Source organism: Oreochromis aureus, linkage group 7 (assembly GCF_013358895.1).
Source record: "Oreochromis aureus strain Israel breed Guangdong linkage group 7, ZZ_aureus, whole genome shotgun sequence".
NCBI lineage: Eukaryota > Metazoa > Chordata > Actinopteri > Cichliformes > Cichlidae > Oreochromis > Oreochromis aureus.
The window spans coordinates 7303604-7317790 of record NC_052948.1 but is presented as its reverse complement, the minus strand read 5'-3'; the positions used below and the strand labels follow the sequence as shown (position 1 = coordinate 7317790).

General features: G+C 41.7%; 2 protein-coding genes across 3 annotated transcripts; one reads left to right on the top strand and one right to left on the bottom strand.

The window, feature by feature from the left end:
• Positions 1-1828: 1828 nt before the first annotated feature.
• rag1 (recombination activating 1) lies at positions 1829-8765 on the top strand. 2 transcript variants are annotated; one of them, XM_031757969.2, is made up of 4 exons: positions 1829-1984; positions 3041-3379; positions 3464-4587; positions 5425-8765. In XM_031757969.2, exons 2-4 carry the CDS (start codon positions 3063-3065, stop codon positions 7170-7172), a joined length of 3189 nt encoding a protein of 1062 aa, XP_031613829.1. In that variant the 5' UTR covers positions 1829-1984; positions 3041-3062; the 3' UTR covers positions 7173-8765. The 2 variants fall into 2 exon arrangements, with proteins under 2 accessions (XP_031613829.1, XP_039470251.1); XM_039614317.1 differs by lacking the exon at positions 1829-1984 and adding an exon at positions 2032-2185.
• A 976-nt stretch (positions 8766-9741) lies between these two features.
• On the bottom strand, positions 9742-13017 carry rag2 (recombination activating gene 2). Its single transcript, XM_031757960.2, has 2 exons — positions 12497-13017; positions 9742-11826 (listed from the first exon to the last, which is right to left on the bottom strand). The coding sequence occupies exon 2, from the start codon at positions 11810-11812 to the stop codon at positions 10211-10213; it is 1602 nt and encodes a 533-aa protein (XP_031613820.1). The 5' UTR covers positions 11813-11826; positions 12497-13017; the 3' UTR covers positions 9742-10210.
• Between the last annotated feature and the right edge of the window lie 1170 nt (positions 13018-14187).

Sequence of the window (14187 nt, the reverse complement as noted above, 5' to 3'; positions counted from 1 at the left end):
TGTTGTTTGGGGTTTACATTCTAGAAAAATGCCCCTCCCAAAAAAACCCCACCCCCTCCAAGTGCAAGGTGTCAGTTCAGTGGTGCATTGCAAACTCCTGTATGTCCTCCTAAACTGCAGCCTCTAGTCTCCCAGGGTTTGCTCCTCACATTCATAACACTCTGCTCCATGCCAGGTGGCTGTCTCCACAAGTCTTCTTTCCCATAAATCAGACTGTCTTTGAGTTGATCAATAACAAGTCAATTAGCAGGCGTAGAGAGATGAGGGTCTCAGGGGGTGACTGCTTGTTTGTCAGGCAGACATCTGCAGCTCTGTCCCTGTCTGCCACAGAGTTAGGTGTGGCGTTTACCTTGGAAACATGTGGCTACTTGGCTATCATAAATCTAAATATCAACTATAAATAGGTCTGGAACATCTTGCTACAATTCATCATTTGCTTGTTCTTGGATATATAATGAATCAAGCATTGTGCACCTCGGATCTCTCAGGTGTGTCTGATAGATATCAGTAGGCCTAGAAAACAGCACTTTTGTCGCCAGCTTCGGTCTGCGTAGTGGCTCTTCAGCATTTGCAGTAAGTAGGTGTACTCGTCAAACAGAAAGGAAGAGACGGACGAACAAAAACTGCTACTGCTCTCTGAGGTCACACTTGGACATATGCGCCAAATATAAGCTGCAAAGCCTGCCAGTATTCATCCTGCTCCCCTGTTAAGCTGACAAGAGTGGGAGAGACCCAACTGTTGTTTGGTGCCCACTGACTGTGTATCTAATGACTTGGCTGGCAAAGCCAATGCAACAGCAACAGGCTCCTGTGGTGAATACACCAGATTAATCCCCTGGATAATTACAAACAAGAATGATCTTGGGCAAATACTCCCCATACCTGCTGAGAAATTACATCAAATGATGCCGTCTAATTAAAACTCATTTTGAATGATGACAGACACTGAATATTTGAAGAGATGAATAAAATGTGTTACTTTGATGCTGACAAGTTATAGGTAAATGAGGTGCTGATCAAAAGAATTTGTGGACAAAAACCATGAAGCACAATGCAAACAAACAGACAGACAGACAGACAGAAAGAGACAAATCAACACTTTTGTTGGTTTGGGTGTGTGCAGTTTCTACAAGTCGCCTATGTTCATTTGAAGCATTATTTTTTAAAATAGTAACCACCACAGTGACTGAGCACCCACACTCCAACATGACACACACATTTGCGCACAAATTGATATTCAACCTAATATGACTCACTTGTGTCACTGGCTTTGTCATTTGATTTGTCACAGCAGACCCCATTTGGACTGCTGAGGCAGAAGTCACAAACACTTAGACATGCCAGGGGAAAAGAAAGATGATTAGAATGAAGATTACAACAACAAGTCTTTGTTATTGTTATAGTTCCTCGCATTTCTTGATTATTCAGTTATTTATGCTGTTAAAATCCCCCACCATTATTCAGTTTTGTTTTTATCTTGACCACTTAACCTGTGATCTGCTATGTCTCTGCACTTTCAGCCTTTTCAAAGGTTTAACAGTATTGCTCTTTCTGTCACAGTGAGGCCACCTGGATGACGATAGCTAGACATGCAAGTGTGTCTAGCTGAGGATAAGTGTGGTGTGGTAAAAAGTTGTTTGTTTTGAGGGTATGCTGTTGGATCCTCAGCATGCACATGTTACAACTGTTCTTTGGGGTTGACCTTGTTTTTTTTTCTTTCCTCAGCTGCCTCGATCAGGTGGCAGTGGTTGACTGTTGGGATTCCACCAAAGGATGGGTATAAATATGAGGCCCAATGAGACAGTCAGGAGCATTCCCACTTTATGGAGCCACGACTCCTGGTAACAGAAGCTTCAAGCTGTGACTGGCTCAAACATATACAGTATATGTAGGGTGTAAGGGCCTAGCTCCAGGGCTTCCCTTGTGCTCCCATGCAGAGAGGAGCCCCCAAGGGAGCTGACGCCAGCTGAGACTGAAAAACAAGGTAAGAGCCCAGCTGACACACATGCACACAGGCTCAGCTGTTTGTCTCAAAGGGGAGTTCAGCATGTGAAGTACACACAGAGAGAGCTGAGAAAATAAGGAGACTGACAGATTTGAGCCTCCAAGGAAGAAAATGTAGTGAAATCATTGAAAGATGGATAGACAGAAGATTCACCTGTGTGAATGCTGTAGGTGTGAAATGGTAAGAGCAAAGATTGAACTATTAGTTTCTAAGATTGTTTGACTGCTTTATTGTCAGAACTGGTAATAGAACCTAGATAGTATGGGAGAAGATGAAATAGGGACCATCAGTGTAGCACCGTCATTGATCTTACCTGTGCTGTATCATAAGAGCATTTGGCTGCTGAAATTGAACAATCTTGTGTTTGGAATAATTCTTTATGATGTTTATTCAATATGATGGTTTCTCATCTTCTTTTCCATCTGGTTTGGTCAATATCTATGTAATATGTAATAAGTTTGCTGTGTTTCCGATTTTTCCTTGCATTAAAAGTGCCAGTTGGAAGCTTTCAGGGCTCCAGTTCTCCTGCCAGCCAAGAAAACGACTAATATAAATGATTGACAACCTTGCTGGGATAAGGTTTCCCATTTAGCAAACTTGCTGTGTCAAAGAAAAAAAAAAAAAGTCACAGTAGCTTACTGAGTGATGGGCTTGAAGATGAGTGAAATGAAGATTTTGGTGTTGCATCGATCCCCCAGTGCTTGTCTCATGCATTTTACACAAGATCTAAATGCCACTTATGGTATAATACAGCAGTCTAGGTCAAGGTTTGCTATTCTCTATTCAGTGGGAATTTCAGGGTGTTATGAGCATAAATTCAGCAGGAATCAAGTAAAGCTTTTGGATTGTGTCATGGTCTCAATACTGAGAAGACACTATTGGCTCAACCATCCCTGTGAGGATTTTTAACCTTCAAACCTTTTCTCAATATCTATTATCTTATACTACGGCCAGCTGAAATTGTTTTTCATGCTTTTGCAGTATATCAAATGACCTCCTCATCTCTCCTCTCCTCTCCTCTCCTTGCCTCTCCAGCGCCTAAGCTCTACATCTCATCATGGCAGCAGAAAGCCTGGAGACAGATGGTCCCAGATCGTCCATGCCGCCAGAGCTCCACCATCCCCACTCTGAGTATTCTCAGTGGAAGTTCAAACTCTTCAGGGTGAAGTCCATGGAGAAAGCCCCTCTGCCCAGTGAAACACAGCATGAGATTTCACCAACGGCACCTCCAAATATAGAGATAGATCATGCTGTGGATCCAGGGAGTGTTATGAAATTATGCCTAGGAGGGAAAAGCAAGGAAAATGTGGAGGGCCCTGGCAGGAGAGTAGATGTGAAGCTACAGGAGATGGAAACCCACATGGACCACCTCAGGTAATCATGTTGCTACATTTTGTAAATAATGCTATGTTATATTAATTTGTTTCTAAGGATCTGACGCTATTTCCCTCTTTATAGGGGTTTGTGTCGTGTCTGTGGAATGGTTCTGAGGAAAGTCAAAGGACCAGTGCACGATGTTCATGGAGATCTGGATGAGGTGAGCAAGTGTGCCTTGCGTAAAATGGGCTGCAAGTTCCCAAGCTGGCCAGAAGTCATCCTTAAAGTCTTCAAAGTGGACGTGACAGAGGACACAGAATCTGTCCACCCCCTTTCCTTCTGCCACCGCTGCTGGATGGTTGCCATTCGAGGTGGGGGGGTCTGCAGCTTCACCAGAACAAGAGTGCCTGAGTGGAAACCTCACTCTTCCCTGTGCCACCTCTGCTACCCCAAAAAAACATCATTCCAGAGGACTGGAAGGAAGAGGAGGAAAGTCATTCCAAGAGCACAGAGCCTGGCAAAAAGGACCAGATGGGACTGCGACGCCATCGCTGTTGGTGAGAGGAGAGTTCTGAGACCATTTGGAGACCGTCATGGTCCTGCTATCAGGGCCTGGAAGAAGTTCAGCATTCAGAGAGAGCAGTGGGTGAGGAACATTACACGCTGCCAAAAAGATCACCTGAGCACCAAGCTGCTCTCTGAGAAGCTCCCTGTGGACTTTGTTGCATCTTTCACCTGCCTAGTGTGTGACCACCTGCTCTCTGATCCAGTTCAGTCCACCTGTGGGCACCTCTTCTGCCGTAGCTGCATTGTAAAATTTACCCACGTTCTAGGACCTCACTGCCCTGCCTGCAACTCGCCCTGTACACCCGATAATCTCACCTCACCTGCCAAAGTCTTTTCATCTGCCCTCCATTCCCTACCTCTGCTCTGCCCCAGTGAGGGCTGTCGTGAGCAAGTGAGGCTGGACTCATTTAAGGCTCACTGTCTGAGCCACGAGCTGAAGGAAGATGAAAACCAGAGTCTGTCAGAACTTGATAACTTCCTACTAACCAATAAAGGGGGAAGACCTCGCCAGCACTTGCTCTCGCTAACCCGTCGTGCCCAGAAGCATCGACTGAGGGATCTGAAGAGCCAGGTGAAGGTGTTTGCAGACAAAGAGGAAGGTGGTGATCTGAAGTCTGTGTGTTTGACGCTGTTTCTGCTTGCACTGAGATCTGGGAATGAACACCGTCAGGCAGATGAGCTAGAGGCCATGATGCAAGGTAAGAGGCTATTATAAGGGTTTATGTTCAATCAACACAGCCCTCCATGGCAAAGAAAGGGGGATACAAACAAATGAAAATCATGATAGTGTTTGCTCATTAATATTTCCACCTACCCCCGAGGAATAAAGTCATCTCCTGAATAACAATGAAGAAAAGTCCACTATTCAGGAGACATAAGAAAGCTTTCTGTGATTTTGATTGAAAAGCATTTAATTATTGTCCATTTCTGTCTATTGAACCACTGCTGCTGCACATTCAACCCCTCCCTGATTTTCTCCCACTTTCACTCATCTTGTCTGTCAGTCTCTCATTCTCACACTCCCTTTAATGCACAATAACAACTCTTGTGAAGGGGCTGTTAGAATCAAAACAACATCAGCAGCTCTTGTATCTGCAAATTACACAGACAGCACCATCCTCCTCTCTGGGGAATAGAAGGCAGCTGGTGTCTGTTTTCATCTACAGCCAATACATCACTATTGCCAGTTTCACTGATTCACCCTCTGTCCCCTTATAACATTTGAAATTTAGGAAATATTGGATTTTGTAATCAGTGGCTTGTGGGCTTTTGACAATGAGGCATTCACATTTGGGTGTGAAATTTACGCTTCTGTCTGTCTCATTGTAGAAATTACTCCAAATGTGGGATATCAAATGAGGAAATTTTAGATACTGCAGTATTTTCAAAGCACTAGAAATAGGCTTCTGTGGGTTGGTATTAAATAATTCTCTTCATGTGTCAATCCTTTCCTCTTGCTTTCTTTTTATGTTGAGACTGTGCCTCTTTCTGTCTCTCTCTGAAACTTTATCTCCTCTCATTTTCTCTCTCTGCAGGCAGAGGCTTTGGGTTGAGTCCTGCTGTGTGCCTGGCCATTCGGGTCAACACATTCCTGAGCTGCAGTCAATATCATAAGATGTATCGGACTGTCAAAGCCACAAGTGGCCGCCAGATCTTCCAGCCCTTGCACACTCTTCGAGCTGCAGAGAAGGAGCTTCTCCCTGGTTTTCACCAGTTTGAATGGCAGCCAGCTCTCAAAAACGTGTCCCCATCCTGTAATGTTGGCATTATTAATGGGCTCTCTGGATGGTCTTCGTCGGTGGATGACGTCCCAGCTGACACTATCACTCGGCGCTTTCGGTACGATGTGGCACTTGTGTCTGCCTTAAAGGATCTGGAGGAGGACATCATGGAGGGGCTGAGGGAGAGTGGGATGGAAGACAGTGCCTGCACATCAGGTTTTAGTGTCATGATCAAGGAATGTTGCGATGGCATGGGTGATGTCAGCGAGAAGCATGGCGGGGGACCAGTTGTTCCTGAGAAGGCTGTTCGTTTTTCTTTCACTGTTATGTCTGTCTCTGTCCTGGCAGACGATGAGGAGGAGGAGGTTACTATTTTTACCGAGCCAAAGCCAAATTCAGAACTGTCCTGTAAGCCTCTTTGTCTGATGTTTGTGGATGAGTCAGACCATGAGACACTCACAGCTGTCCTGGCGCCCATAGTTGCAGAACGTAATGCAATGAAAGAAAGCAGGCTTATCCTGTCCATGGGTGGTCTGCCTCGATCCTTTCGCTTCCACTTCAGGGGCACGGGATATGATGAGAAGATGGTGCGTGAGATGGAGGGGCTGGAGGCTTCTGGGTCCACGTACATCTGCACTCTATGTGACTCCAGTCGTGCAGAGGCCTCTCAAAACATGGTGCTGCACTCCATCACCCGCAGTCACGAAGAGAACCTAGAACGCTATGAAATATGGAGAACCAACCCCTTTTCTGAGTCAGTAGATGAGCTGCGTGACAGAGTCAAAGGGGTGTCTGCAAAGCCTTTCCTGGAGACGCAGCCAACATTAGATGCATTGCACTGTGACATCGGCAATGCTACTGAATTCTACAAGATCTTCCAGGATGAGATCGGAGAGGTGTACAAAAAGGCCAACCCCAGCCGGGAGGAACGGCGTAGCTGGAGGGCGGCCTTAGATAAACAGCTGAGGAAGAAGATGAAGCTTAAACCAGTAATGAGGATGAATGGAAACTACGCCCGCAAACTAATGACCCAGGAGGCTGTGGATGTGGTGTGTGAGCTGGTGCCCTCAGAAGAGAGAAGAGAGGCCCTGAGGGAGCTTATGAAACTCTACCTCCAAATGAAACCTGTGTGGCGTGCCACCTGCCCAGCCAAGGAATGCCCTGACCAGCTATGCCGCTACAGTTTTAACTCTCAGCGCTTTGCTGACCTCCTCTCCACTACCTTCAAATATAGGTACAACGGAAAGATAACAAATTATCTGCACAAGACCCTAGCCCATGTACCTGAAATTATAGAGAGAGACGGATCCATAGGAGCCTGGGCAAGTGAGGGGAATGAGTCAGCAAACAAGCTGTTCAGGCGTTTTCGCAAGATGAATGCACGCCAGTCTAAGACCTTTGAACTGGAGGACGTGCTGAAACACCACTGGCTGTACACGTCCAAGTACTTGCAGAAGTTTATGGAAGCTCACAAGGACTCTGCGAAGGCTCTGCAGGCTACCATTGACCCAGTAGAGATCCAGGATGATGATGAAATGTCTTTGGAAGTTCCTGATTTTTGAATTTTCCTTAACTATTAACATTTGATTGATTTCTAGAGAATTGTACCATTGGTCAGTTATCTCTACATGGAAGTATTCTGACTTTCCAGAAAGCGAAGTCAGTCTCATTATGCTTTGGGCAAGAGGCCAAACACATTTTATGTTGTTTTTTTGTTTTTATATTTTGGTACTCAGGTACTTGTGTGTTTTTGGATATTACAAACAGATTTTGCTTGAATAGCCAGTGTTTTGCACCTGAACCCATAAATGGAGATTATTTTATGGAAAACAATGCTATTTTACACTTTTGATGTTTGTTTTTCTTTCTTTAAACATTTATTTGACTTTGTATTGCTTTGTTAACTGTTAGTTACTACACCACAAAGATGTGACAGCAGAGGCAACACGTTTTTTTCATACTTCTTTTCCTTTTTTTGGTTTATAAATCGACACCATCTGTGAAAAATGGTGCATTTTATTGTATTGCAAGGATATGACACATTTATGCATTTATATAGAGAGGATATTTATGGAAACAGATGAAAGCGCTGTAAGTCATAGAGAGAAATCGTGTTAAAAAGACCACATTTGTGGCCACTGTATTAATATATCATTTTAGCAGGAGCAAAATGCAATCACAGAGACCCAAATGTTCTTTGTTTCATGAGTGCCCTCTGAAAAAGATTACTTTAGTGCTTTATCGTGGGATCCCTGTGGGGCAGAATAGATGCCAGGTCACTTTGAACCAATTTTTATCTCGTTTAGTTTTTGCACAGTGGAGGATAGATGATACTTATTTGAATTCTTCTCATAAAATAAAACATATACTGACCTTTTTGTTGATATCATAAAAATACAGTATGGTCCATTACGGTGCCTAATACCCCATGGACTCTCTAGCAGGCAGGGATTTTTCTTAAGTTCTGTATATAACCTGGCTCTTTTTCTCAGCTGATATATCTTCACAGCTTCAGTCGTCAGGGGAGAGCGATGGGTGAGAGCCAGAGAGACCTGATGTAAACTGAATTGTTGGCAACTTTATTTGTTTGATTGATTGATTATATTGTCTTTTTCTGCCCTCACCATTTTGAATTGTGACAGGCAATTTTGTTTTCTTACTTGATTGAATGTTTGATTTTATTTTACTGTCATAAATTTAACCATATGACAGCTATGAAATATCCACATTTCATTGGATACTTGTCACAGTGCTACCATAACGCCATGTTTTGGAGTGCATTATATTGCAACTTGTCTCATATTTGTTTTTGCCATAATGAATTGCATTTCCAAAGTAATGGATGATGGATGATTCACAAAATTCTGCTTCTGTCATGTTTCACAGTGTATCTCCTCATTTTGGGCTCACATGCATAGACCAAATGTACAGTTTACTGGGACCGCACAATACTTTCTCTGTTCATTCATTTTGCATACACTAAAGTTCCACTACCTCCCACTACCTTCAAACTATGTTATACTGTATGTAGTTATTTCTTATGTATTGTCATTGAATCAGACAACTTACCATCCTTTTGATGAGTTACTTTTGTGAAGTTTGTACTTTTTGTCTCTGTTTTCATCAGATAATAAATAAAAACTGAAGAATTGTGATTCTTGTTTGCTTAAATTATTATTATTTTTGTAAATTTTGTATTAGTAGCACAGAATTCAGCTGTAAAGTGTTAATAAAAATAATTATAATAAAAAAAATAACAAAACAAAATAACAGTGATCTGTTAGAAAACATTACAACAAACTAGATGCAGACCTGCATGCAGAGAATATGGAAGCAGTTTAAAAACTAAAGAAATTCAGTTGATTTAATATATATCCATATATAGCTTAGACCATTTCACTGCCCACAGTTCTGATTACGTATTGTATATCAATATCATATTTATGCTTATGTTTATATAACTCTGAAATCAGTTTAGTATACTTACTTAATACCTACTTAATACTGAAAGCTGGAGTTAGTAGTCAGTATATTCCTCAAGGGAATGACAAATAACTGAAACTCACATATGACTGGATCATTTGATATAAAATGTACCAGGACAACAGTTCACATCTGATCCCTCAAAATGAGCTAGTATGCTTTGTACAGTAACTTTGTGTGTTTAATTAGATATTTAAAATTTTTTACGTTCATACTATGAATATTTTCAGAGTTACAGGGCCTTGAAGTACCAAAAGGTGGGTTAAAATTTTGAGCTTTTTAATTCCCATTATGTTTTCTATAATTGATAAGACCATGTAACCTTTCAAGTACAAGAGAACGCCATGAGAAACATTAAATTGGTACAATGGCTCAAATATACTGGAGAATATAATGCAGTAATTCAAAAAATAATAAGTACAATTTTAGACCCATACCTCTATAGCGTGACTACCTGTAACTGTGAAAATTTGCATGCCTTCATTAAACATGCTAAATTTATTGTATAGAAAATTTAAAACAGGTTCATTAATAACAGCATCAGGTGGTAGGCACTGACTGTTTTAAACTGATAGGCTAATTAGAGCATGTCTTTTTAAGATAACAATACACCACTGTGAGGACACACAATTTTAGACTGAAAATCACAAATTTTATTAAGGATTTGTCAGTTTTATTGTACAAAACACTGCAAAAACAATTCAGCTCCATCTGCACTTTGAAGAAAGTGGATCTGTGGTACTTAAAATATACTTATGAAAGAAAGATACAAACAGAATGAACCTTTTCACAGCTGATAAAACTGCATTTTTGTTGCACAACATGAAATCACAACAGAAACATTCAGTAATGAAGGGAAATGTTGCATATCTTCACAAACTGTAAACTGTTAATTTAACTCAAAAATAAATCAAGTAGGCGTGAGTGTTTGTCTGTTCAATAAGTAGTCATGTGATCTAACTTAAACATGGCTTGAGACTTGATTATGTTCAGTGAGCACTTTAAGGTAGTTTGAGTGATTTTCTCAATTTTGTTTATTAGATTACTGTTAGGGTGGAAAAAACATCCTAAGCATACAAAGTTTTCTTAACAGGCACACATGATATGAAAATCTGAGTTAGTCAAACAGCCGTCTGAAAAAGCTCTTTTTAGCAGGGGACATCTTGATTGTCAGAGGTCTTTTTTTGTCTTTAGCTTTCATGGTGATGCGCTTCAGGGGTATGATATGTCGAGGTGGGGTCATCTCCTGGTAGGGCAGGCCTCCGTGGTCCAAGCAGAAGTACTTCTTGCTGCCTTGAGAGAGTTTCAGCAGCAGGGTCTCAGACAGCTCCATGCACTGGGCGTGCACCCAGTGGCCCCCTTCCCCTCTGGAGCAAAAGATCATGGCTGGTCGGTGGAGCTCTGTGGAGTAGTATGGCTCCCATGTGTTGGGATCCAACTGACAGCCAAGGCAGCATTTTATCCAATAACCTGTTTGTGATTCATCCTCTTCATCCTCTTCATTGTAAGCGTCCCCTTCTCCGTCACTGCTGCCATCCAACTCATGTGGTTCACGGCCGAAGTAGAGCTCCTCAGAATCTTCAAGAGGAGTGGAGTCATCATAATCTGTTGACTCCTGGCTGCAGCCAAGGGTTCCGTCTTCCTCTCTGGTCTCTCCCTCTGTCTGGAAGCTCACCTGGTAGAAGTAATGCATATCTTGTTGGGATGGCCTTCCCTCTGTGGGCACAGCTAGTAGGATGCTTCCCTCTCCAGAGCTGCCACCAAACCAAGTGCGACTATGGATGATATCTGGGGTCCACTTGGGTGTTTCTACGGGCTCAAAGTGGATTCCTTTCTCATCTAGAATCACAGTAGTGCACTCCATCCTCTTTTGAGAGTCTGACTGATATCCACCTAAGATGATGTATCTATGAGTGGGTCCCATACGAGTAAAGATGGCACTAGAGATAGATAAACCATTGTCTAGGGTTTCACAGGAAAGCAACGGGCTGCCCTGCAAAAGCTCAACATGCAGGCGAAACAGACGAGGTGGACGTGAGTCTGAGGCAAGTGAGTGGCCTCCAATGAAGTAGACACAGTCTTCTCTAGCAAGGGCCAGATGGAAAGACTGTCCATCACTAAGCTCAGGTAAAGTGTGAGCAGAGCAGCAGCCAAACTCCAGGTCAAAGAGGAACACCTGAGGTGGACAGTCTACAACACTGTTCCAGCTCTCGGTGGTCCTTTCTCCTGAGGGCATGTAGGACCTACCCCCAAACAACACACAAGCTGTCTTCCCACGACTTTGGACCATGCTCATTGTGTGGCCATATCGAGGTCCTGGCACTTCTGCCACTAGTTCCTTCTCTTTGCAGCGGAGCGTTAATTTACGATTGCAACCACGACTATCCATGGTCAACAGGTACAAGCTTGATGAGATCTCATTATTTGGGGTGCGACCACCGTGGATGAGGTAACTCTCTGGAAGCCCATCATAGGGGTCGAGGCGGCAAACAGCTGGGCAGCGTAATGGGGGCAGGTAGCACGAGTCATTGGAGAACGAGATGGCCCTCAGCTTCATCTCGCCACGTTTAAACCGTACACCAAATACTCCTGTTGGACATGAGCGCTTAGGCCAACCCTTCTGGCCAAACAGCAGAACTTCACCATCCAGCTGCAGAAGAGAGCAGCCGGGCTGCAGAAGGCCTGCACAGTTCACTGGAGTTAATGGCTGCAGGGTCATTTTCTGGCAGGTGTCTGTGTCAAAACAGCAATGAAACACACAAAAACAATGTGTAAGTCAGCTGTTGTTTGTGTTCATTCAGAGGGTTGTAATTTTTCTTCCTGTTTATGAAAGTAACGTGTGGACTAGCACAGCATGTGTAATCATAATATGCACTACAAGTCCTAAAATGTAGCATAGAGTCAATTACTTAGCCTTTTTACAAAAATCATGGCGTATTTAATGGCTACCAACACTTAAATAGTGACCAGATACATAAAACAAAAGATAATATTGGAGTAATAATTATAAAAGATAAGTTGTAAGAGAACACTTAATATCAGTATTATACAGTTGCAGTGTAAATTATTACCATTAAAAGCGGTACTACATTTGATGTCTTCTAAGCCACTACCGATTTTAGTTTGCAAACTACAGCAGCACTGCATTTTCTACAATCCTTTAAACATCTGCAAAAAATAGTAAAGAAAACAAATTCCTCATGCATCAAGTTCACATTTAAACTCTGAAAAAGTGAGAAGGTGATTTACTGAGAATGTTTCTAAGAGTCTTTTTAAAGTGTTGTCTGTAGTGTGAATATGATGAGCAAAGAGACCTTGAGCTTGGTATTGCAAGAGCACAACTCAAAGAGAGAGAGAACATGTTATTCTTCCATTAATGTAGAATGGATTTTAGTTTGCTTACCTTTGAGCCAGTGGCAGGATGCAGTGCTTGAATTTTCAGTGAATCTTATGATCACCAAGATGAAGTTAAAGTGCTCTTTATGTAGCTGAACTTTGACAAAGGCAGACAGTGGTAGCGTTTGTGAAGCTTCGTTGACTCACAGACACTTCCAGATCTTGAGGTTAACAGTCTGTGACTGCTGCACACTGGCAGGTGTGATGCCTGAATGCTTTTAGTGAGACACTTCAGTGATATCAATGTGAAATCACCTTTGCAAAACCTTGGAAAATGCATAACTGTCTGCTATATGCAATTTGTTTCGCTTTCTTAATAAATTGTTCACATTTTAGATCCAAAAGAATGGTGAACTCCTTCATTTGCTCTTTTTTTCACCATTTTCTTTAAGGAGATTTTTACACTAATTAAGAAGTTGTGTTGCAAACCTTGCTTTAATTAACTGATAAAGACAAGATAAATCTTTAAACCTAGAATGGGCAACCTGACCTATATTGAAGAAATAAATGATTGTGGAAAAAATGAGATTTGCTCTCCACCAGCTGGAAAACAAGCAGCACTATATGTTTGAATTTTACTATCTTGACAAGACACGCCTCATTTTTTTTTCTTTTTTAATTTGGAGGATCGAAGTAGGCATTGCAAATATATGGAAAACCACTTCATGTGTGCCATCTGTGGTGTAACATCTGTGAGACACCCATTTGAGAAGAGACTCCCTAAAGAAACACACTGACCGACATGTGAAATAAAAGTTTAAATAACACAGTTTGAAATAATAGAGCTTGCCACCATGTTATCTTAATTACTGCAATTACTGAAGCAGATGCAAGCATTCAGTTAATTGCATTTAGACAAATCAAAAGTTTATTAATATGCTTCCAAGATTAACTAGGAAATTAACCCAGGAAATTGCAGATTACTTAAAATTTTATGATTATTGAACTGCGCAGTCCTAAAATAACTTATTCCCAGTACCCAAGTAGCTGAAATAGTCAGATAGTTAACTTGACATACATGACTGAAATTAGCAGTTTTCTCACTTGTTTGTTCTACCAAAGCTTGAAAAACAGATTAAAGAACACTGTTAAACTCTTTACTTATTTATTTTTCTCAGCTACAGAGAGGCTTGCTTAAAAAATGTTGGTGGCAGATATGTGTGCTTTTGTTACACTGGTATAGCATTTACAGCTCGACAACCTACATAATTAAAGCTTGTACACTGCATTTTTCTAACACTTGTTACACACCAAACCTCTTAATTTTGTTATGGCAAACCTTATTTACTACATAAAAAATGATAGAATCCTTCAAATATTAAGAGACTGTTGCAGGTTTGTTTACACATGCACCATGCATATTTGAACATTTTGCTATACGTTTCTGTCTGCCTTGCACACATGCCATATGAATCAAGAGCTTCACTGGACACATAGCAAAATAACTCCTAAACCATGACCTTAAAAATCATTTCATTGCAAAGCTATTCATTTCACTGAACTTCTTGACATTTCCATTCACTGGTGAATGACATGCCAAGAATATGAGCCATTGTTTCACACAGTAGAATGAACCTGATGCATTAGCCTGCTATGAGACTGCTTCATGAGTGGGAGGTTAAGGAAAAGAGAAACAAAACATTCATCCTTCAGCAATGTTGAAGCATCATAGCATCTGGTTCAGTATAAAATTCCTTG